At 42.2% G+C, this 24,969-nt stretch overlaps 2 protein-coding genes across 2 annotated transcripts in view; both read left to right on the top strand.

The window, feature by feature from the left end:
- Positions 1-21,688, top strand: part of LOC308303906 (protein NLRC3-like) — a gene marked incomplete at both ends in the record, with an annotated part of 32,614 nt that extends 10,926 nt beyond the window's left edge. The window contains one exon of the mRNA XM_080748425.1: positions 19,868-21,688. Coding sequence (XP_080604551.1) covers positions 19,868-21,688 — 1,821 coding nt within the window. The remainder of the gene's footprint in view (positions 1-19,867) is intronic.
- Positions 1-24,522, top strand: part of LOC308290425 (protein NLRC3-like) — a gene marked incomplete at both ends in the record, with an annotated part of 183,440 nt that extends 158,918 nt beyond the window's left edge. Inside the window, one exon of the mRNA XM_080732253.1 lies at positions 24,369-24,522. Coding sequence (XP_080588379.1) covers positions 24,369-24,522 — 154 coding nt within the window. The remainder of the gene's footprint in view (positions 1-24,368) is intronic.
- Positions 24,523-24,969: the final 447 nt, after the last annotated feature.

Here is a 24,969-nt window from a genome sequence, read left to right as displayed (position 1 = left end):
TTGTGTCTCTATAGGGAACAAATCAGACTCTTTGCAGGCTCTTTGTGTCTCTATAGGGAACAAAGCAGACTCTTTGCAGGCTCTTTGTGTCTCTATAGGGAACAAAGCAGACTCTTTGCAGGCTCTTTGTGTCTCTATAGGGAACAAAGCAGACTCTTTGCAGGCTCTTTGTGTCTCTATAGGGAACAAAGCAGACTCTTTGCAGACTCCTTGTGTCTCCATAGGGAACAAAGCAGGCTCTTTGTGTCTCCATAGGGAACAAAGCAGGCTCTTTGTGTCTCAATAGGGAACAAAGCAGGTTATTTGTGTCTCCATAGGGAACAAAGCAGGCTCTTTGTGTCTCCATAGGGAACAAAGCACTCTTTGTGTCTCCATAGGGAACAAAGCAGGCTCTTTGTGTCTCCATAGGGAACAAAGCAGGCTCTTTGTGTCTCCATAGGGAACAAAGCAGGCTCTTTGTGTCTCCATAGAGAACAAAGCAGGCTCTTTGTTTCTCCATAGGGAACAAAGCAGGCTCTTTCTGTCTCCATAGAGAACAAAGCAGGCTCTTTGTGTCTCCATAGGGAACAAAGCAGGCTCTTTGTGTCTCCATAGGGAACAAAGCAGGCTCTTTGTGTCTCCATAGGGAACAAAGCAGACTCTTTGTGTCTAGTTGTAAAAAGGAGAACTGTCAAAATGTTAAAATAATATATATAATAATTGTATCTAATAATAATTGAGTGTGTGGCCAGGGCATGCACACTGACTGCACACAGAGAAAGACAGTTATACGTTGTGTTTTGCTCTGTGTATGTTAGTGACACCCCACACCGTTGTTTCAGCTGCAGACAGAGGAGAGGCAGGAAAAGACTGCTCTCCTCTCTTCCTTAAAGTTCCCTCCATGAGCTTCTCTTGAAAGAAACATTTAAGAAACTGTAATAATTATGACAACAGTGAAAATGTAATGTAATATTTGTCCATCTGTAATGTAAAGGAGCTGTAAGCAGCTTCTCTGTTCTCTGCTGCTCTCTGTCACTCACTGGTTTCACTCCAGACTCACTGCCTGCTCTCTTCACTCGTCTGTCTATGACCACAACATTTAGTTGAGTTAGCTCCGCCCCAGTCGATCTGCAAGCCCACAACGCACCGCTGACATAACGTGGTGTGGACTTGTAGGTTAGCTTTTTTGTCCCAGCACGAGGCCATTGTACGTTGAAGCAAATATAGCAGGCACCAGCAAGCAGACCCTATAGCCGCTTTCCAATCCGAAGGGTTCACACTTTGAGGTGCGCATTTAAAGGGCTATGACGTCACTGGGCCAAATAGCAATCTACAAGCTTACAATGCGTTGCGTTGCGACGCATTGTGAGCTTGTAGATCTGTGACCAGTGATGTCATAGCCCTTGAAATGCGCACTTCAAAGTGTTTGAACCCTTCGGATTGGAAAGCGGCTTATGACATGAAAGTAGCACTGCTCTGTGTGTAGCAGGTGTAGGTTAGCCTTGTAAACTGACTCCTCCCATCTACGAGGCTAGGTGTAGGTGTGGCTGTGAGGAATGACAGGGAAGTGATCCCACAGAACAGGGGTCTTCAACGTTCTAAGGCTAAGGACCCCTTAGTTGAGAGAGAGATGAAGCAGGGACCCCCACAACCCATAGATTCCATATAGTTTCATCATTTGACGGCACAATCATCAGTGTATTTTGGATTCATGTCAATTTGTGTTTTCAGATATTTAACCACTTGAACCGTCAATAATACATTTGGCCTTTCACGCTGTACTTAGTCTGCTCTTTTTCTCCTCTACACCAAAGCTCTTTACCAAAAATAGCGCTGCGAGGCGTTGTGAGCTTTCAGATCGGCTATTTTTGGCTAAAGTTATCAGAATATGGACTCTAGGGTTCAAGTGGTTAATATAAAAAAGGAGGAAAAAAAGCTTCTATCACACAAAGATTTGGAGGACACCCTGTAGTAACTCTGAGGACCCCCTAGGGGTCCCGGACCCCCTGTTGAAGACCCTTGCCACAGAGTGACTGTCAATCAACAACAGCCGTGGTGGACTGGAGGAGTACAGAATGAGTTCCTATGAGCTTAGACTGTGTGTTTGTTTCTGTGGTGTGAATGCAGCTTCACCCTCATGATGAGCAATGGCTTTCTGTGGTGTGAATGCAGGTTCACCCTCATGATGAGCAATGGCTTTCTTTACTTTACTTTATTTGTTTATTTAGACGGGACAATGCATATTAATGAACACTACATAAATGCAATGTAAATACACCGGAATTAGCAAGAATGCTAAATTTCATCCGTAGTCCCCACATGAAGACAAAACAATACATACCAACAAACAGTAACCCTACATTAGGAGAGGGCATTTAAAACATACATACAAGTACTATATCATTCCTCCTGTAAACAAGAAACAACACATATTACCAACAAAACCCTACATTCGAAAAAAAATTAAAATCAGATGAAGCCACTCCTCCTGGACTCTTTGCACATGTATTTCTGCCATGCACATCAGCAGCATCTGAACAGTCTGGGCCAACCTACAACCTTTAACAATGGATTCACAAAAGCATGTCAATTCCAAAATGTTGACTTTCACTACAAAAATGCTGTTATTTTATCTATGGTTTTGATTGATTGAAGAGTTTATTAGCAGTTTGCAATAGAAATAAAGTATACAGTTTCATGACAGCACAAATGACTGGTACAAGTTCAACTACATATTAGGAGATCCAAATAAGCTTTACGGCTTATTTACACAGGAACCACTTCATGTATCTCATATAACACTGAAAGACAGACGGAGAGAACATAGTACTATGCATAGGATAACATAAATTACAAAAGCAGAAGAAAAAAAAAAAAAACAGGGCAATAAAAACTACAGATGGGGCTAGTGTATTTAGGCCTGAAGGTGACTTTTCAGACCATTTTTGAAGGAGGCAAGGGATTCGCTCTCCTTTAAGGCCTGAGGTAGGGTGTTCCACATGCTGGTGGTATAGCAGGAGAATGAATTAGAGCCTTGTTTAGTGATGAATCTAGGTTGAACATGATTAGTGGAGCTGCCTCTGGTGTTGTGATCGTGGACATCCTTGACCTTTAGTTTGTCAGGTACATGGGTATCCCTCTTTCTACTTTACTGTAAACCACGTGTCTTCAGCAGCAGTTGGCCAATGGCCATGAGAGAGAGAGAGAGAGAGAGAGAGAGAGAGAGAGAGAGAGAGAGAGAGACCTGGGTGTCATATAACAACAGCAGCAACAGCCAGTGATAAAGATACAATAAGATTAGAATATAGACTGGATATGAACGACATCTATCTAAGCCCACACTCACCTCCCCTTTCCACTGTAAACATCAGCTTCTTCTGTTTATTTTATTGTTGTCAGGCAAATTCGCCTAAAACTATTGGTGTACAAAAAGCACCTATACATAGCACATGTACACGCTTTTGATGTGCTGTGAGCTTGTACATCTGCTATTTGTGAAGAAGTATACAATAGGTTACAATTATTGTGGCTCTGTATTTGGCATAAAATGATGTTCTAAGCCATTGGTTCTCAAAGTGAGGTTTGGGGACCCCCAGGGGTCCTTGGGGGGGTTCCAGGGGGTCCCCAGGAAAAGTAGTCAACATAGCATCATAATCATTTGAACCACTTTATCCATTGGTAGGTTGCCTATTCAAAAATAACATGAGCTACAAGCTCACAGCTTGTACAGTGTTTGAAAATATTTAAAAAAAAAAAAAAACATATCGAAAATGTTTAGAATATTTAGAATAATTGTGAAAAGTGTTTAACACAAATGCTCTCTTCTAGGGGTCCCTGTTCAAAATCATTTTCAGATGGGGGTCCTCGGCCAAACATACATTTGGGGGTCCTTGGCATGAAAAGGTTAGAGAACCAAGGCTTAAAGGACATCCCTCATCTTACAGGATGTCATTTGTATAAACTGTAGATGTGAGTGGACTAGGATTTTCTCACTCTTCTGCCAGTGATCAGTGATCAGTGATCACCCTTTTTAATTTGGGTTTAGCTTATGACTTTATATCAATTTCACCACTTTTGCAGTAAAATGTTTTCATACAAGAATCCATGTCATGCATGGGAGGCCTTAGAGAGAGTTGTGTTTGGTCCTGTGTTTCTGTGTGTTTGGTCCTGTCTTTCTGTGTGTTTGGTCCTGTCTTTCTGTGTGTTTGTCTCTGTGTGTTTGGTCCTGTCTTTCTGTGTGTTTGTCTCTGTGTGTTTGGTCCTGTCTTTCTGTGTGTTTGTCTCTGTGTGTTTGGTCCTGTCTTTCTGTGTGTTTGTCTCTGTGTGTTTGGTCCTGTCTTTCTGTGTGTTTGTCTCTGGTCTGTTGCTGTTGGACTGGTTTGACTCACAGAGAGATGGGTGCAGTCTGGCACCATGCCAAGAGCACTTGAGGACGTTTAGGTGTGTGTGTGTGTGTGTGTGTGTGTGTGTGTGTGTGTGTGTGTGTGTGTGTGTGTGTGTGTGTGTGTGTGTGTGAATGGGTGAATGTAATGAATGTGTGTCAGTGTGTGAATGGTAATGTAATGCACAATCTCTGCAAAGCACCTTGGATACACACACACTCACACACACACACACACACACACACGCACACGCACACGCACACGCACACGCACACACACACACACAGGGTGGGGATGGTGTTACGTTACAGCACACACTTGTGTTTGTCTTTCTCTCCTGATTTCGTCAAAGTGGAGAAACTCCTGTTTAGTTTAATACTTAGTTTAATAATACATTTGGCCTTTCACGCTGTACTTAGTCTGCTCTTTTTCTCCTCTACACCAAAGCTCTTTACCAAAAATAGCGCTGCGAGGCGTTGTGAGCTTTCAGATCGGCTATTTTTGGCTAAAGTTATCAGAATATGGACGCTAGGGTTCAAGTGGTTAATATAAAAAAGGAGGAAAAAAAGCTTCTATCACACAAAGATTTGGAGGACACCCTGTAGTAACTCTGAGGACCCCCTAGGGGTCCCGGGCCCCCTGTTGAAGACCCTTGCCACAGAGTGACTGTCAATCAACAACAGCCGTGGTGGACTGGAGGAGTACAGAATGAGTTCCTATGAGCTTAGACTGTGTGTTTGTTTCTGTGGTGTGAATGCAGCTTCACCCTCATGATGAGCAATGCCTTTCTTTACTTTACTTTATTTGTTTATTTAGACGGGACAATGCATATTAATGAACACTACATAAATGCAATGTAAATACACCGGAATTAGCAAGAATGCTAAATTTCATCCGTAGTCCCCACATGAAGACAAAACAATACATACCAACAAACAGTAACCCTACATTAGGAGAGGGCATTTAAAACATACATACAAGTACTATATCATTCCTCCTGTAAACAAGAAACAACACATATTACCAACAAAACCCTACATTAGAAAAAAGAAAATCAGATGAAGCCACTCCTCCTCGACTCTTTCCACATGTATTTCTGCCATGCACATCAGCAGCATCTGAAGAGTCAGGGGACAACCTACAACCTTTAACAATGGATTCACAAAGTCATGTCAATTCCAAAATGTTGACTTTAACTACAAAAATGCAGTGTTATTTTATCTATGGTTTTGATTGATTGGAGAGTTTATTAGCAGTTTGCAATAGAAATAAAGTACAGTTTCATGACAGCACAAATCACTGGTACAAATGAAGGCTCCGGGGTGCTGCGTTGGTCACTCGCCAACGAGCTCAGCTCTTTGGCTGACTGGTTAACGTACACACCTGTTAAGTAGCGGCCCAGGTTCACCTCATGGTTGTTGCTCTCGGTCACGCCACATAAAGTCAACTACGTAAAAGGAGATCCTTTAATAAGGAGATCCTTTAATAAGCTTTATGGCTTATTTACAGGAACCACTTTATGTATCTTATATATCATTGAACAACAGACGGATAGAACACAGTACTTTGCGTAGGATAACATAAATTACAAAAGCAGAAAAGAAAATAATAAAAAAAACAGGGCTCTAAAAACAACAGATCTTAGTCTATTCACAAGTCACGAGTAGCAGCCGCCTGAAGGTGACTTTTCAGACCAATTTTGAAGGAGGCTAGGGATTTGCTCTCCTTAAAGGCCTGCGGTAGAAGGGGGCACGGTGGCGCAGTGATTAGCGCCTCACCTCACAGCTAGAAGGTCCTGGGTTCGATTCCCGCCGGGGGACGCTGTGGGCGCTGGGGGCGTGTTCCTCCCTCCGCGTCATCAGCGCCCACACCCTAGGTGGGGTTGGCGATAGGGCCCCTCTGTGTGGAGTTTGCATGTTCTCCCCGTGTCTCCTAGGGTAGATGCCCTCACAAAAACATACAGTAGTCCTGGTTTCTATACTACCTCCCCCTAGCCAGCCGGGTGCTCCCCAATTCCCCTGGCGCAGCAGGGGGAGAGCGGAAACCAGGACTACAGGTTAGGTAGTTGGCACTGGGTGAGAAAATGGGTTGCAAAAAATATATATATAAATAAAAACTAGAAGCTCGGCCGCCCGAAATGGGTTGCAAAAATATATATATATATAAATATATATATAAATAAAAACTAGAAGCTCGGCCGCCCGCGCCCTGGCCAACTCGGGAACAATGTAAATAGGGAATGAATGCCCCGCCCTTTAATGCAAACCCCATTATACCTGTTGTCATAGGATCTGTTTTGACAATCTGTTTGCGTGTGTCCATTTATGCCCATATATGGAGATATCTGTCTGTCTACGTCCATTTTATGCCGAGATGGGCGGCCGAGCGTCTAGTGTAAATAGGGAATGAATGCCCCCCCTTTAATGCAAACCCCATTATACCTGGAGATATCTGTCTGTCCACGTCCATTTTATGCCCATATATGGAGATGAGCGGCCGAGCGTATAGTCGGCGCCCTGGCCAACTCGGGAACAATGTAAATAGGGAATGAATGCCCCGCCCTTTAATGCAAACCCCATTATACCTGTTGTCATAGGATTCATTTTGACCATCTGTTTGCAATTGTCCATTTATGCCCATATATGGAGATATCTGTCTGTCTACGTCCATTTTATGTCCATATATGGAGATCTCTGTAGGACCCGTTTTGACCATTTGTTTGCCTGTGTCCATTTATGCCAATATATGGAGTTATCTGTAGGACCAGTATTGACCATCTGTTTGCCTGTGTACATTTATACTCATATATGAAGATATCTGTATCTGTCTGTCTGCATCCATTTTATGCCCATATGGAGATCTCTGTATCTGTTTGTCTGTGTCCCTTTATGCCCATTATGGAGATCTCTGTATCTGTCTGTGCCTCCGACTGTGTTGCAGACAGTGCCGGTTCCCCCTTTAATGCAAACCCCATTATACCTGTTGTCATAGGACCCGTTTTGACCATCTGTTTGCCTGTGTCCATTTATGCCCATTGACTCATGTGGTGTACGTGATGTCAGAGCCTTTTATGAAGTGATGTCACAATGAGTCAGCGCTTGCGCCGATTTCCTCCGGAACAGCCTGATGTCAACAATCAGCTCCGCATAAGGAGATTCCGAAGACTTAATGAGATGTGTCGGGTGTCTCCATATATGGGTTTCAACATTCAATACGTAACCATACGCAACCTGTCAACTGCCCGTATGACGTGAGAGCAAGTGAGAGCCTTCGTAACTCACCCCTTACTTTACTTACAGAGCGCCCCGGAGTTCCCTAGCTCCTGGGCTGCTTATTCCCCTTTATTATTTAAGTTTAGCGTGAGAGGGAACTGCCCGGGCTTATCCACATTATTCACCTGGTTCTCTTAAAGGCACAGCCCGCTAATTCCCCTGAACCCAACCGCTCTGAAGAGCACCCTGAACTTCGCTCACCTCGAAGTGAGAAAGAAAGACTTTAGTTTATGCCACACTCCGAGAGATTTTTTGTTGAGTCATCTAGCGTATATGTGATGTCAGAGCTTTTTATGAAGTGATGTCACAATGAGTCAGCGCTTGCTCCGGAACAGCCCGATGTCAGTCATCTCCGCATACGGAGATTCCAAACCTTTCGTGCCGGATCCGAAAAACTGTGTATCGGGTCGGGTCCAGGCCTAGCTAAGAACGTAGGCAAAGGTCTGAGCTGTCTGTGTGCGAAATTTGGAGTCTGTAGCACCAACCATGTGCTGTCAGGGCTCATCCAGGTACATGGGTATCTTGGAGATGTAGTGTATCTTGTACACCAGTAGTTAGTCAGGTACATGGGTATCTTGGAGGTGTAGTGTATCTTGTACACCAGGCCCATTGCAAGATGCTATACTCTGTCATTAGTTTATTGTTATGTGGTATTCATAATCATAATGCTTTGATGTGCCCAATCTCCCTGCCTGCCTCCCTCTCTCTCTCTACTTTACTGTAAATCATGTGTCTTCAGCAGCAGTTGGCCAATGGCCATGAGAGAGAGAGAGAGAGAGAGAGAGAGAGAGAGAGAGAGAGAGAGAGAGAGAGAGAGAGAGAGAGAGAGAGAGAGAGAGAGACCTGGGTGTCATATATCTAGGTGTCATATAACAACAGCAACAACAGCCAGTGATAAAGATACAATAAGATTAGAATGATATGAACGACATCTATCTAAGCCTACACTCACCTCCCCTTTCCACTGTAAACATCAGCTTCTTCTGTTTATTTTATTGGTGTCAGGCAGATTCGCCTAAAACTATGGAGTTCATAAGGTCAGGATAGCCGTGTGTATACCAGACCTACTAATGGTCACGGTGTGACACGTGACACCACTGTCAATTTAAATTACAAAGGGATAATATGCAAACATGGACAGAGGGTAGGCGAAATGGCTCTTAAACGGCTGTGTCTGTCTGTTGTGTGAATAGGCTATTGTGCCAATTGTATTTCAGCTTGTGTTCATGCAGGGTGAACGCTGTCCTCACGTCAGTCAGCCCAATGATCTTCTATTGTGTGTTTAAACACTGACTACAGTCATAGCATAGGCTACTCATAACATAATAACTTGGAGTTGGAATGAGACATGGTGGGACTTGCCCAACTCGTTCCCTGACTATTATGTGTTCACCTGTGTATGACGATATGATCTAACTGACTGTAGCCCTAGAGCTGTAGAGGCGGGTCAAAGTCACACTATAAAGGAAATTAAAGTGCGAAGCTCGGGAACCATTTTGAGACGACAACAACTGTGAACTTGACAGTCTGTGCGGATGACAAAACAAAACAGAATGGACCAAACGTAACCAACTTTACGTAAAGTAAGTGTTGTTGTTTTAATATTCACTACTAGAAGCACTTGGTTCTCACAGGAACAGTTTATAGGCTACTTTATGCTTCTGGTTTCTACTAAAGCTACCACTCCCTGTTGTCTAGTCTGCCTGTCTGTACTCTGTGGTTAATCTGGTTATGAATCTTATGATTGATGTCACCAGCAAAATACTTATTTAGACGGAGCAGAACATTATTACATAATTATGTTGATTATTTAACCATATAAGTGACGCATGCATTTGGTATAATTATTTATGACCTTTTATGACGGTAAACCTGCTGCTTCAGCGTTGCACTCTGCAGTCTTTTCCCACTCGGCTGAAACCTTGTCGGTTTCATTGTGAGTTAACAGTGTCATCCGGTCTAGAGCCCGCCTACTGTATCCTGTTATTTGCACACACACACACACACACACACACACACACACACACACACACACACACACACACACACACACACACACACACACACACACACACACACTGCTAGTGGAATGGAGCACACATGCAAACACAGAGCGTTTCCGTTGCAGACCAGATGTGCAACATGCAGACAGACTTGATCCCAGTTTCTATGGTCTACTGCTCTGCTTGAATATAAGAGGAGGCTGCCTATGTCTGCCTATGCCTATGACTCACCTTTTCAGACTCTACCTAAACCCATAGCACTACTGAAACACTCAATGACCATACATGAAGATAGTTAGCATTTGTTTTTAGTTTTTTTTTAGAATCCTTTTTTCTTTACTGATTATAGTGATGTATTATCTGCTTATTGTAAGTCGCTTTGGATTAAAAGCGTCTGCTAAATGCCTAAACTGTAAACTATGTGAGGGAGAAGTTGTTTTAAGGGTGTGGTGGGGTTTGGTTGGTTTCCTTTTGAGTATTTAGTGTTTGTGAATGTAGTAAGCAATGTTACAATTAACAGTTTTAGAATAAAAAATAATTGTAATCCAATCAAGAACAATATGTACTGTATATTTTAAATATTTTAATACAAAGGAACTAACCGACATCTCAAAGCTGCCAGCAGTCCATGACTTGGTTTAGTGAATGAAACATTATTTTAACCAGGGTACAGTATGTTAATCAATAGTATTATTAACATGATATTCAAAGGTCTACCTTGTTCTGTTGGAACATGAGCGTCTCCCTGTTCTTCTATTGTGATATTTCAATTCTGTGGTGCAGTAGGACACCTGTTGGTTGACAAGAGCTACTGCATGCATCTGCATCTACTGTAGTCTCATCATTATGATGGTGATATTGTTGTTCATCCACTGTAGTCTCATCATTATGATGGTGATATTGTTGTTCATCTACTGTAGTCTCAGCATTATGATGGTGATATTGTTGTTCATCTACTGTAGTCTCAGCATTATGATGGTGATATTGTTGTTCATCTACTGTAGTCTCATCATTATGATGGTGATATTGTTGTTAATCTACTGTAGTCTCAGCATTATGTGGTGATATTGTTGCCTCATAGCAGCTCTAATATTTCAACATATCATCCTATGTCAATGGCATATTGATAATACAGAATGAGATTGAACATATTACCGACACTGTTCTAGTTGTTGTCGGCAACTAAACAAACAAAAAAAAGGCGGCCAGGTGCGAGGCCTTTGCAACCGCACCACTTGCACAACCCTAGTGGCTGCTCTGTGTGTGTGTGTGTGTGTGTGTGTGTGTGTGTGTGTGTGTGTGTGTGTGTGTGTGTGTGTGTGTGTGTGTGTGTGTGTGTGTGTGTAGGCTTGTGCACACATAGACATCAAATGGGGCTTGAACCCCTGCCCTTTTATCTCTCTATAAAAAAGTGCCCTCTCCAGACCATGAATGCAGTTTTTACTATGGTGAAAGAAATGCAAATGCTCTCTTTCCATGCCATACCTGAAGGCAGCATTCAAGAGAATGCCATGTCCAAACTAGGGCATTCACCAAATATTCAAATATCAAAGTCACTATTCGAACTTTTTCACCGAAGTCGAATATTTGCTTATTTCTTTATTTATTTTTCTCTTAAAAAATATATAGTTTATAAAGCTTGGGTAGATAGGAAGTCATAAGAATGAGTTGTCAATGCCCCTGGTGGATGAATTTGTTAATGCTCTATACCAGGGGTTCTCAAACCTTTTTAGGCTGTGACCCCCAAAATAAATATATTTGAAATGGGGACCCCCGCCCTGACAAGCATTTAGAATTGTAGTTATTACATTTAATGTGACTCGGTTCCGCAGATAAATATTGTAAAAATAGCAGATCTACATGTGTTGTGAGCATGTAGATCGGCTATTTTCACAATGTTCACCTCTTGCTTACTTAATATTTGACAGTTTGGCCAGTCCTGCCGAATATTCAACTATTCAAATACTTTGAGGTTGAATAATTCGAATTCTAAAAATCACTATTCGTGAATGGCCTAGGCCTAGTCCAACTCTCTTGAACTTGAATGCAGCTTGTTATTATGTTGAAAGAACTTATATTGAAAGCATTACCCTCTCTGTGTAGAAATCCATGCCGTTACACCACATCTACAGTATTCACTTGATTGCTTAGTTCAGTGTGGTATCAAGCTCCGTAAATAACCGACCTCCAAGCTCACAACGCGGCGCGGCGCAGCGTCACGTGTGCGCGCGCGTGTGTGTGTGTGTGTTTTGTACATTCATTCATTAATCATTTACTATTTTCTGCTAATCTTGACAGGTTAAATAAAGACCAAAGATGAGTGAGTGTGTGGAGAGAGAGGAGGAGGAGGGAAGAGACAAACATCTCATCCACAGAGCAGAGTCTCCAACAGCCAGCTGTGGGTCTAAAGATGAACCTGGACCTCCACGCTTAAAGTAAGACAATCCTCCTGTACCATATACACACAATGGCAGTGGTGTAAAGTAACTAAGTACACTTTTGAGGTATTTATACTAGGGCTGGGACTTTAACTGATTAATTGCGATTAATTAATGACAGAACATTAACGCGATTAAAAAAATTACTTATTTTAATCGCACTTAGTTTTTGCACCACAGAACCTTCAGTTTCGGGCAAACCGATCATAGCGATGCACCAACCAAGAAGAGACAACAAACGCAAAGGGAGAAGTAGCCGATCAGAGCGCTTTGCTTTGCCCAGTGGATGCGAAATTTAGATTAAAAAAACTCACTTGTTGATTCACTCGTACAACAAAATGTGTTTTACTTGAAAAAAAAGCTTCTCAGGTCAAATATTTATATGCGATTAAACATGCGATTAATTTCGATTAATTAATTACAAAGCCTCTGATTGATTCGATTATTTGTCTAATCGAGTCCCAGCCCTAATTTATACTTTATGGGTACATCCAATTTGCACCTACTTTTACTTCTACTCCACTACAATTATATGACAACTTTAATTATGGCTTTTTAAGAAAGTCCAAAGCAAAGCCCATTGCCTCCAAAGCATGCTAACATGTCTTTTACGTTTCTTGACTCAGTCACATTGTTGGAAGTGGAGGACATAATTATGGTCAAGAGATGGGGACAGGGGAATTGGGAGGAGAGGGATCTATGTGTTCATTCACATGATCATTGTATGAATATTGTTGTGATTCCAGAAGTGTTGACCACAGAGCAGAGTCTCCAACACCCAGCTGTGTGTCTATGAAGAGTGACTGGTCTATGGGAAATCCTCCTCACTTCAGTGAACCTGGACCTCCACACACACAGTATGTCAATCCTCCTATTAACACTATACAATATACACAACATCATAACACAACACAGAGTCTAATAACAGTATCCTCCCCTTTCAAGCTTTATTCATAGCAGTGGTTCTCAACCTTTATAGGCCTTGACCCCCAAAATAATCATATTTCAAACAGGGACCCCCACACCCTGACTTGGAATGTAGTAGTTGAGGCATTCAATTTAGATTCACTCCGTTCCATAGATAAATAGTGAACATAGATCAAGATCTACAAGCTCACAACGCCTTGAGATGTGAGGTGTTGTGAGCTTGTAGATCGGCTATTTTCAAATGTACTTTCTTGTTGTACAATTTACTGTGAGTGAAAGAATTGAGTGGGCCAACAAAGGATCATGAACACATTTACTTCACAATGATAATTGTATGAATATTGTTGTGATTCCAGAAGTGGTGACCACAGAGCAGAGTCTCCAACACCCAGCTGTGTGTCTATGAAGAGTGACTGGTCTATGGGAAATCCTCCTCACTTCAGTGAACCTGGACCTCCACACACACAGTATGTCAATCCTCCTATTATACAATACACACTATAACACTATACAATATACTAGGGATGACCAAATGGAGAATTTTTCTTAACCGATAACCGTAAGGCCCTATCGGTTAATTAACCATTAACCGTTAAGGACATGTGTTAAAAAATAAGCTATTTTAGAGATTTAAAAAAGGAAAATACACAATACTGTTTTTCCCCATAATAAAGTGCCATATTTACACACTAAAAACAATAAAACTAGGAGAAACAAGAATACAAATGTTTCCTAAAAGAAATGTGTTTTTGCAAAGAAACAATGGGATTGAAATAAAAAGTCTAATGTGATGTGGTTGTGCCAGGCACGTGCACACATAGACAAAAGGGGGCTTGAGCCCCTGCCCTTTTATCCAAGTGCCCTCTTCAGACCATGAATGCATTTCTTTTTTACTATGGTAAAATAAATGCAAATTTCCCCTTTCCATACGATAACTGAAGGCTGCATTCAAGAGAATTGTCCACCTTACTTTTTTATAGTTTGATTAAAGGGTTCTTCTTTTTTTCAACTTTTTCAACTTTTTTTGGAATTTTTTAGGAAAAAGGTTACTTAAATTGTCACTGTCATTTGGCGACCCCCCAAAAATCATATGGGGACCCTCCTGGGGGTCCCGACCCACAGGTTGAGAACCACTAATCTATAGAATTCAAGGTACTATGTGTGCTGTTTGTGAAAGAATTGTCCAATTCACAATGTGTTCAATATACAGACTGACTGTGTGTTACTTTGTTTATATGATTTTATTTCATTCATGTTGACATTCATTCAGTAATCATTGTGTCGTGTTCCTTTGTTTACATGAAGTTCAACTATACAACAATGTACAGGAGATAAACCCTGAGATGTTGTGCTATGTTATTGTTCTGTAATGGGACAACAAATGATCATGAACGCATTGACTTCACATTGATCATTGTATGAATATTGTTGTGATTCCAGAAGTGTTGACCACAGAGCAGAGTCTCCAACACCCAGCTGTGTGTCTATGAAGAGTGACCGCTCTAAACATCATCCTCCAGACTTCAGTGAACCTGGACCTCCACACACAAGGTAAGATCACCTACGTATATCTGTGAAGTTCAACTGGAAAGTGTTTGGTTACAGATATGGACTGTAAGAAAATACCAAATACACACATTATAGTGAAACACTGATCTTCTGTGGAACAACACAAACAATGTCTTGTATCTGCTCACAGATGTGGACAGTAGGGATGGGATGATATGCGATGTTATCGTTTATCGTGATAAAAAAGATTTAATTCATTGTGATATCGTCCTCCGTCATTCACTGGAATCAATTCACCTTTAATTTACTGAGCTGCATATCCGGTACCATTTAAACCCGATATAATTGGTAAAAGATACTTATACTATATGTACTTGATACAGTCTTTTTTTTACTTTTTTTACATAAACGATTTGTCGACGCGTCGGAATAACCCCCGCGACTCGAGTCCACTTGATAAATCCTGAGTCGAGGACAGCTCTATTTGAAACAGGGACCCGCACACCCTGACTTGGAATGTAGTAGTTGAGGCATTCAATTTAGTTTCACTCCGTTCCATAGATAGAGTGAACATAGAAGATCTACAAGCTCATAACGCCTTGAGATGTGAGGTGCTGTGAGCTTGTAGATCGGCTATTTTCAATGTACGTTTTGTTGTACAATTTACAGTCAGTGAAAGAATTGAGATGTTGTGCTATGTTATTGTTCTGTAATGGGCCAACAAATGATCATGATCACATTGACTTCGTAAGGGATAACATCTCTCTCAGCAGTCATTATAGAGTGATAGGAGCCTGACAGGTTGATATGCCACCGAGGCACCGACGCGAAGCGGAGGTGGCATATCAACCTGAAAGGCTCCTATCACTCTATAATGACTGCTGAGCGAGATGTTATCCCGCTTATTACCCGGCTGCTAAATAAAATGAATAATTTGACTCAAAACTAAAAACAAAACAAAGTATTTCCTTGTTTACAGACGGCTGGAAGTGTGTCCCCCCCAGCGTAACACGGTCGCCTTGGAAAACAAAGAAGTGCTGGTCAAATGGAATCCATTTTCTGTTACTGCGTTGTCTATTTCTCGCCTAAAATGTTTTTAAAGACATTCTTCAGAGCAATGTTTAGTTGTAAATGACGCTGTGTGTTTGTTTACATGGTAGACATGTTGGATACGGCACTAAATTCACACAGCGCAGTCTGAATGCAGCAGCTGCTCTGAGCCGTTGATTAGGCAGCGGTGAATTATAGAGTGGAGCGGTCATTATACGCTCATAATTCACCGCTGATTTCAGCGCTCGACCAATCAGAATCAAGCATCCAAACAAGCCGGGTAATTAACAATGATAATTGTATGAATATTGTTGTGATTCCAGAAGTGTTGACCACAGAGCAGAGTCTCCAACACCCAGCTGTGTGTCTATGAAGAGTGACTGGTCTAAAATACATCCTCCAGACTTCAGTGAACCTGGACCTCCACACACACAGTATGTCAATCCTCCTATTACACAATACACACTATAACACTATACAATATACCCAATGCTATAGATATACAAGCTCACAATGCCTTAAGATGTGAGGTGTTGTGAGCTTGTAGATTGGCTATTTTCAAAAAATGAGCCTCTCTCTTATATTATTTGACCATTTTCTTACTTTTTTATATGATTAATTTTGATGGAGTAATAAAGGATTCTTCTTTTTTTCAACTTTTTTAACATTTTTAGTATGAAAAAGGTTACTTAAATTGTGACTGTCATTTGGCAACCCCCAAAAATCATATGGGGACCCTCCTGGGGGTCCCGACCCACAGGTTGAGAACCACTAATCTATAGAAGTCAAGCTACTATCTGTGCTGTTTGTGAAAGAATTGTACAATTCACAATGTGTTCAGTATACAGACTGACTGCGTGTTACTTTGTTTATATGATTTTATTGCATTCAGTAATCATTGTTGCGACCGTAGGTCGCATTTACTACCAAAACCTCCACAGGCTGTCCGTGAGTGAGTCAGTCCGTCAGTCACACGTCACACGTCACACTCTTGCCCTGCTCATATCTCCGCAACCGTTGCCCCCCGGAGCTCCAGGGACCCCCAGGTCCCTGGGGGACCCCCAGATGTAAAAAATGACCAAATGTGCTAAACTGACCAAATGACCACCCCAACGGGGCTGCTCACGGGGAATTCCCGGGGACCACCGACTCCTGGTGCTCCAGAACGGATGCAAAAGTGGTGGCGCCCCCAGTGGAGGACCCCCTACACTGCAGCTCACATAAAATGCCGTAACTCCGGCTAGGAGCGACCGGGACAGCCGGGGCCGGTACCTATTCGTCCGCCTTGGCGGCGCGGAGACCATACCCCTCAGTTCTCACATGGCCCTCTTCTAGCGCCACCATGAGGCCGATTCTTGCAAAACACATTTTTGGACACTGCTCCTACAATTTTTGCCCTAAAATCACGCAAATCAGTACACAGTATGTCTACACTCATCCCATCAACATGAATCTCTCCCATATAGCGCCACCTCCAGGCCGATTTTTAAAAACACATTTTTGGACACTGCTCCTACAGATTTTGCCCTAAAATCACGAAGATCACTACACAGTATGTCTACACTCATGTCATCAACATGGATCAGGAAGATTTTGGCAAAACAAATTTTTGCCCTATTTGTGGAGATAAGTGACCTACGGTCGCTTATCTCCCGATTAGGGAGTCTTACTGGTGTTGTGTTCCTTTGTTTACATGAAGTTCAACTATACAACAATGTACAGGAGATAAACCCTGAGATGTTGTGTTATGTTATTGTTCTGTAATGGGACAACAAATGATCATGAACACATTGACTTCACAATGATAATTGTATGAATATTGTGATTCCAGAAGTGTTGACCACAGAGCAGAGTCTCCAACACCCAGCTGTGTGTCTATGAAGAGTGACCGCTCTAAACATCATCCTCCAGACTTCAGTGAACCTGGACCTCCACACACAAGGTAAGATCACCTACGTATATCTGTGAAGTTCAACTGGAAAGTGTTTGGTTACAGATATGGACTGTAAGAAAATACCAAATACACAAATTATAGTGAAACACTGATCTCTGTGAACTTCAACTGGAACAACACAAACAAAATCTTGTAACTGCCAGGGCTGTAACCGAACGTTTGTAGGTTCAAACCTCCGTTCATTATGTTGGCAATCAAAGTTCTAAATTAATTGGTTCATTTTTTTAATTTATTTTTTATGAAAAGTATATTATCAGAACATTAGGCCTATTCAGAATATCACAGTAGTAGAGAAAGCCAAATAGGTTACCAGTAAACACTAACGGTTAATTGTGACTGTTAATAAGTAGTTTTAAAATCCGCCAGAACAGCTTGGAGCGATCGAGGACAGTCCTCCGCTCCAATTCCGCTCCTGTTGGCAGGGGTGTCGCACCAAATTCTGGGCCCTGGGTACAAGGATTCACTGCGGGACCCCCATGAATGTTCTTCATAGGGGGATGGGGTTTAACCCATTTAGACTGGGAACGCATTATTACACGTTATTTTGTGCTTTAACTATTGAAAAATAGCAGATATACAAGCTCACAGCGCGGCACAGAGTGCCTTATTGGGCCCTAGTAACTCAGTCCAACACCCCCCCCCCCCACCATTTAATACCCAAAAGGTATTAAATGTAGAATATCAAATAATGTAATGTTAAAATATGTTTTCACATAGGATCAAAGGTTTTATGGTCAAGATTCACTGCAATCCTGGATGGCTTGGTTCTAGGCTTAACATAATTGTTTTGTCATATTTTTGTAAAAGTCTATGGGGAAAATGAATGGGAGATTTTTTAGAGGGATCAGTAAACCACCTCCGCTGCGATGCTCTATAGGAGTGTATTCACTTTTTTACTAATTTGCAAATGTACACATTGTATTAATTTACAGAGCAAATAAGAATCATGAATAATTCCAACCCCAAGCAGTATAAGAAATATCCTTCTATCCACCAGGAATATAATCATAATGAATAATATAAATAAATATCCTTCTATCCTCCATGAATATAATCATAATAAATAATATAAATAAATATCCTTCTATCCTCCATGAATATAATCATAATAAATAATATAAATAAATATCCTTCTATCCTCCATGAATATAATCATAATAAATAATATATATAAATATCCTTCTATCCAGCAGGACTATAGTCATAATAAATAATATAAATAAATATCCTTCTATCCAGCAGGACTATAGTCATAATAAATCATTCTTCTCCTCCACAGGAAGAGGAAGAGGGTGTGTGTTGTGACAGAGCAGGCGTCCAGGTGTTCAGTGTGTGAGGAGGTTCTGACAGATCCAGTCTCTAGCAGCTGTGGACACTGGTTCTGCAGACAGTGCATCACCTCATACTGGGAGCAGTCTGCTCCAACAGGACACCATGACTGTCCCCAGTGTGGAAAGATCTTCAGGACCAGACGTAGACTGAAGACACCCAGTCACACCAGCAGTGGACACAGTAAGACTGGACACAATTTACACTAATTAACATTCACTGTTAATTACTTTAATATTTAGATGGTAGAAGACATTTTCAAATAGTGTAGCTAAAGACAAATATATCACACACTATTATTTTCCTGGCATTTATTTTCTTATTGCGACCGTCAGGTAGCAGTTACTATCAAAACCTCCACCGGCTGTCAGTCAGTCAGTCAGTCTGTCTGTCTGTCTGTCCCTCCGTCACGTCACACGTCACACTTTCCCCCGCCTCATATCTCCGCCACCGTTGCCCCATCCATGGCAACTTTGCACACACACTCCTTAGCTGCCAAACCACAACCCCTCATTTCTCACATGGCCCTCTTCTAGCGCCACCATGAGGCCGATTCTTGCAAGACACATTTTTGGACACTGCTGCTACAGATTTTCCCTAAAATCACGCAAACTGGTACACATTATCTCTACAGTCATGTCATCAAAATGCATCTGTCCCATCTAGCGCCACCATCTGGCCGATCTTTGAAAAACAATTTTTTAGACACAGCGCCTACAGATTTTGCCCTAAAATCACGCAAAGCGGTACACAGTATCTCTAAAGTCATGTCATCAATATGGATCTGTCCCATTTCCCATATTCTCTCCTGATTGCCTACTAACTAGTTTGTTTATGCGACCTGACGGTCGCTTATCTCCCGATTTAGGGAGTCTTACTGGTTCTATTTGTATTAAATTATTTTTCATGTAACACTAATGTATGTACACATCTGTAAGAATGTAAAGTTATGAATGAAGCTGAATGTTTAAAATGTCTTCATTGTCTTCTCATAGCAGGTGTCAGTGTGCAGGAGGATTTAAAGGTTTATAAGATCACTTTGAACAGTCTGGATCGTGTGACAGACGTCACTGAAGTGCCCTCCCTCAGCAGCATCTTCACAGCGCTCTACATCACAGTGGGAGAGAGTGAAGGGGTTAATAACCAACATGAGGTCTACCAGCTTGAGACACTCTCCAAGAAGAACACCCTCCATGACCAACCAATCAACTGCTGTGACATCTTTAAGCCCCTCCTCCTTGGCAGAGACACACCAATCAGAAGAGTTCTGACCAAGGGAGTCGCTGGCATTGGAAAAACCTTCTCTGTGCGTAAGGTCGCTCTGGACTGGGCAAAGGGTTTGGAAAATCAAGATGTCATTCTCCTGGTTCCTTTCTCATTCCGTGAGCTGAACTTGGTCAGAGATGAGCAGCACAGTCTTCTCTCACTGATCCATGTTTTCCATCCAACGTTGAAGAAGGTCACAGCAGAGCAGCTCGCTGTCTGGAAGGTTGGCTTCATCTTTGATGGTTTGGATGAAAGCAGGTTGTCCTTCAACTTCAACAATGACATCATCTCTGATGTCACAGTGGCATCATCAGTGGACGGGCTGTTGACAAACCTCATCGAGGGGAATCTGCTCCCATTGGCTCTCATCTGGATAACCACCAGACCTGCAGCAGCCAATCAGATCCCTCCTGCATATGTTGACCTGGTGACAGAAGTACGAGGGTTCACCGACTCCCAGAAGGAGGAGTACTTCAGGAAGAGATTCAGTGATGAGGAGCTGGCCAGCAGAATCATCTCACACATGAAGACATCAACGAGCCTCCACATCATGTGTCACATCCCAGTCTTCTGTTGGATCAGCGCTACCGTTCTGGAGGACATGGTGAAGACAGACGAGACAGGACAGCTGCCCACGACCCTGACTGCCATGTGCTGCCACTTCCTGGCGGTCCAGACAAAGAGGAAGGAGCTGAAGTATGATGAGCCTCATCAGGGGAAGAAAAGAAACAAGAAAAGAAACAGAAAAGAGGGAGAGAATCAACAGAAGATGATGGAGAAGGACAGGGAGGTTCTTCTGAAGCTGGGCAGGCTGGCGTTTGAACATCTGGAGAAAGGCAGCATCATGTTCTACCAAGAAGACCTGGAAGAGTGTGGTCTGGATGTGAAAGACGCCTCGCTGTACTCAGGAGTGTGCACAGAGATCTTCAAAAGAGAGGGCGTGCTCTTCCAGAGAGCAGTCTACTGCTTTGTTCATCTGATCATCCAGGAGTTTCTGGCTGCAGTCTACCTGTTCCACTGTTTCACACAGAAGAACATGGAGGTACTGAAGACATTCCTGGGACGTGACACAAGGGGACATGATTACACCAGTGACATGTCCTTGGAGGACTTCCTGTACGCAGCCAACCGTAAAGCCATACAGAGTAAGAATGGTCACCTGGACCTGTTTCTCCGCTTCCTTCATGGTCTCTCACTGCCGTCCAACCAGAGTCTGTTAGGAGGTCTACTGGTTCAGACACAGTACAGTCCAGAGAGCATCCAGAGAGCCATCAACAACCTGAAGAAGATGAATGATCGCTTTGCCTCTCCTGACAGATGTATCAACATCTTCCACTGTTTGATGGAGATGAACGACCACTCAGTGCATCAGGAGATCCAACAGTACCTGAAGTCAGGGGACAGATCAAAGACAGAACTGTCTCCAACCCAGTGTTCAGTTCTGGCCGCCATGCTGCAGATGTCAGAGGATGTTCTGGAGGAGTTGGACCTGGACAAATACAACACATCAGAGTGGGGGCGACGCAGACTCATCCCAGCTGTGAGGAACAGCAGAAAGGCTCGGTTAGTAGTCATGTGAATAGAAAATTTAGAACAGAAACAATGTACTGTATCTTCACACCACTACACTATAACTAGACATGATAGTTAAATCAACAGTGATACGCACGCACACACACACACACGCACGCACGCACGCACGCACGCACGCACACACATACACACACAAAGGTTAAGTCAGCGCTCAGCACAGCCGTTGTGCATATAACCACACACAAGCACATGACACACAAACTGTGTGCAGCCAGCAGCAGTCAGCAAGTTGATCAACCACAGCAAATAAAACAAATAATAATGGGCAGCTGCCAGTCAGACCTTACCTTTCAGAAATGAACACAGCGGGCATTACTGTAATGAGCCTCTGAAAATCCTCTCGTATAATCATCCTGGTTTTGGGTAAATTAATTCCTCTAACTCTGTGTGCCCTTCTCTGACGGTGGTGGACTTAATGGTGTTTTTTGTAATTCTTTCTCCTTCACCGCCTCTTTTTGTACTCACAGCCTGATAATCTTTATAGTTAGTCTTTTTTACATATTTGCTAGTTATACTACCTGTCTGTGCTTCCTGTTTACTTGAGTTCAGACTTGGCGGGTTGAGTTGAGTGGGTGTGTGTTTACCAGGGCAGTTCAGCTGTTTGGGCATTACGTGGGCGCCTCTCCCTCCCCCGAAGCGGCTTCAGGTGAAGTGATTGGCACATTTTTTAATAGCTGCATGCACCGGGTTGGCCAACACTGCCGCTGTCAGTTTTTCTTTTCTTTTTTCTTTTTTTCCCTTCCTCTCTCCCTCCCTCCCTCCCTCCCTCCCTCGCTCGCTCGCTCGCTCTCGCTCTCTCCCTCTCTCTCTGTCTTTTCCCCAACACATTTTCGGCGCCTCTCAGAAGCGTCGCTCTAGGTAGTTGACTAGTTCACCTATACGCGCCGGCCCTGCTTCCATCTGACTTAAAACACACCTCTTCACCCTAGCATTTGAGCCCTAGACCCCTCCCTCCCTGTGCCTTTTATCTGTCATTGTTTTATATCTTAAATGTTTTGTTTTATAGCTGTTCTTACAAGGTTTTAAATGTTTACAAATGTTTCTATTGTTTTCGCTTTGTATTTCTATTTGTTTTTACTGCGTTCTCATGATGTACAGCACTTTGGTCAACCCGGTTGTTTTAAAATCTGCTTTATAAATAAATGGACTTGACGTGTGTGTGTGTGTGTGTGTGTGTGTGTGTGTGTGTGTGTGTGTGTGTGTGTGCGTGTGCGTGCGTGCGTGCGTGCGTGTGTGTGTGTGCGTACGTGGTCTGATTGACCACCTCTAATTACAGACTTGTTGGCTTTGGTCGTTACCTCCAGAAAGAACACATGGAAGTTGTGTCTTCAGCTCTCAGTTCTAATCCATCCCATCTGAGACACCTGGACTTAAGTTACAACCAACTGGACCTGGATCTACTGGATCTACTCTGTGCTGCACTGAAAAGTCCTCATTGTAGACTGGAGACTCTACGGTGAGATTAATTTACAATCATTATTTCCATCAGTGATTTATCATGTGATTATAATATGAATACTGTGGTTAGACTTTAATTGAAGAGTATGAATAAGGTTGATATCATAGTAACACACATTGACTGGGATAATGAGGAGGTACAGTAACTACAGTGTGTACATTTTCACTAGATTCACTAAAACCACTCAAAGACTGTCTGTCTGTCTGTCTGTCTGTCTGTCTGTCTGTCTGTATCAGTGTATAACAAAAATCCAAGTAGCAATACCACAATGCAGCTCTGTTACTAGTAAAAGTAATATTTATTACCAAATACTCATTATGCAGAATGCGCCCTTTTTATGTTTTCAAAATTTGTCGAAATAAAAAAAGTGTATAATAGGTGATAAAATAGCTGGTTTATGTATAATGCAATAATCTAAATCAGATCTGAAGTAAATGGTTAATAAAGTTTTCAAATAATTAATGAGTAAAAATTACAGTATTTGCCTCTATAGATATAGTGCAGTAGAAGTATAAAATAAAAAGTTGACATAATCAAGTAAAGTAAATAAAGTAAACTAAACTTGTACTTAAGTACAGAAGTTGAGTAAATGTACTTAGTTCCATTCCACCACTGGTCTGTATCGTCTCTTTCTCCAGCAGATGTCCTTCCTGTGTCTGTGACATCAGCAGTTATCAGCTTCACTTGTCTTAAACTGTCCATCAATTGACCTTTGACCTGTTAGGTCTTATGTGTATAATGAAGCAATAAGCCACAAGAGGCATGTGGTTACCCAGTATTTTATAACGTCTGAAAGGCGTGGTGAGACACAAAGCGAAGCCGAGTGTCTCCAACCCTCTCAGCCGTTATAAAATACAGGTAACCACATGCCTCTCAGCCGTTATAAAATACAGGTAACCACATGCCTCTCAGCCGTTATAAAATACAGGTAACCACATGCCTCGCGTGGCTTCTTGGAACTAACCATTTAGAAACTCTGTTTTCAGTCTCTTTGCTGGATCATCTGTTTTCAACATGTTGCTGTTTCCTGTTTGTTGCGAGATTAAGTAAAGATTATTTAGTTCATGTTACTCTGTCTGGTTTTCTATTCTAAAACCCAGACAGTCCATCCAGACCAGGTCCTTTAATAGGTGGTTGTAAGCAGGTTCTCAGAATAATGTATTTTATAGCAGACAATCAAACATTGTGTGTTTTATTTCTCATTTAGACTGATGAACTGCTGGTTGTCAGAGAGAAGCTGTGAAGTTCTGGCCTCAGCTCTCAGATCTAATCCTTCTCATTTGAGAGAATTAGACTTGAACTTCAACGTGTTGCCGGTGTCTGGACTGAAGAACTTCTCTGGACTGGAGTCTCTGCAGTGAGTAGACTTGGACTGTGTCCATGTTGGTTAGTGCAGTGATTCCCTTGTTTCATGTTCCAATGGCATAACGTCTATTGTGCTAGTCTGCCCCAACAATCCCCTCCTCCCACCCCATTTATACAGTCATACACCTGCTGAAGATTCATGTTTATGTGTATAATCTGTTGCAGTAAAATATCCAGGCAAAATACGCAAAATAAGCTGGGCTTGCATGATTTCATTAACCCTGCATTTTTACACATAAAGTTTATAAAGTCATCACCTCACCCGTTTTCATGTTTACACAGAAGCAAAACTGCTGTGAAAAAACTGTGTGTGTGTGTGTGTGTGTGTGTGTGTGTGTGTGCGTGCATGCACGCGTGTGTGTGTGTGCGCGCACCGACTCTGTGCAGGCAGAAGATATAATCTCTTCCCTTGCTAAATTAAACATAATGTCTATATTATCTGC

This window comes from Nannobrachium achirus (genome assembly GCF_963921795.1).
Source record: "Nannobrachium achirus genome assembly, chromosome: 1".
Classification (NCBI taxonomy): domain Eukaryota; kingdom Metazoa; phylum Chordata; class Actinopteri; order Myctophiformes; family Myctophidae; genus Nannobrachium; species Nannobrachium achirus.
This window is presented reverse-complemented; position numbering and strand designations above follow the sequence as displayed.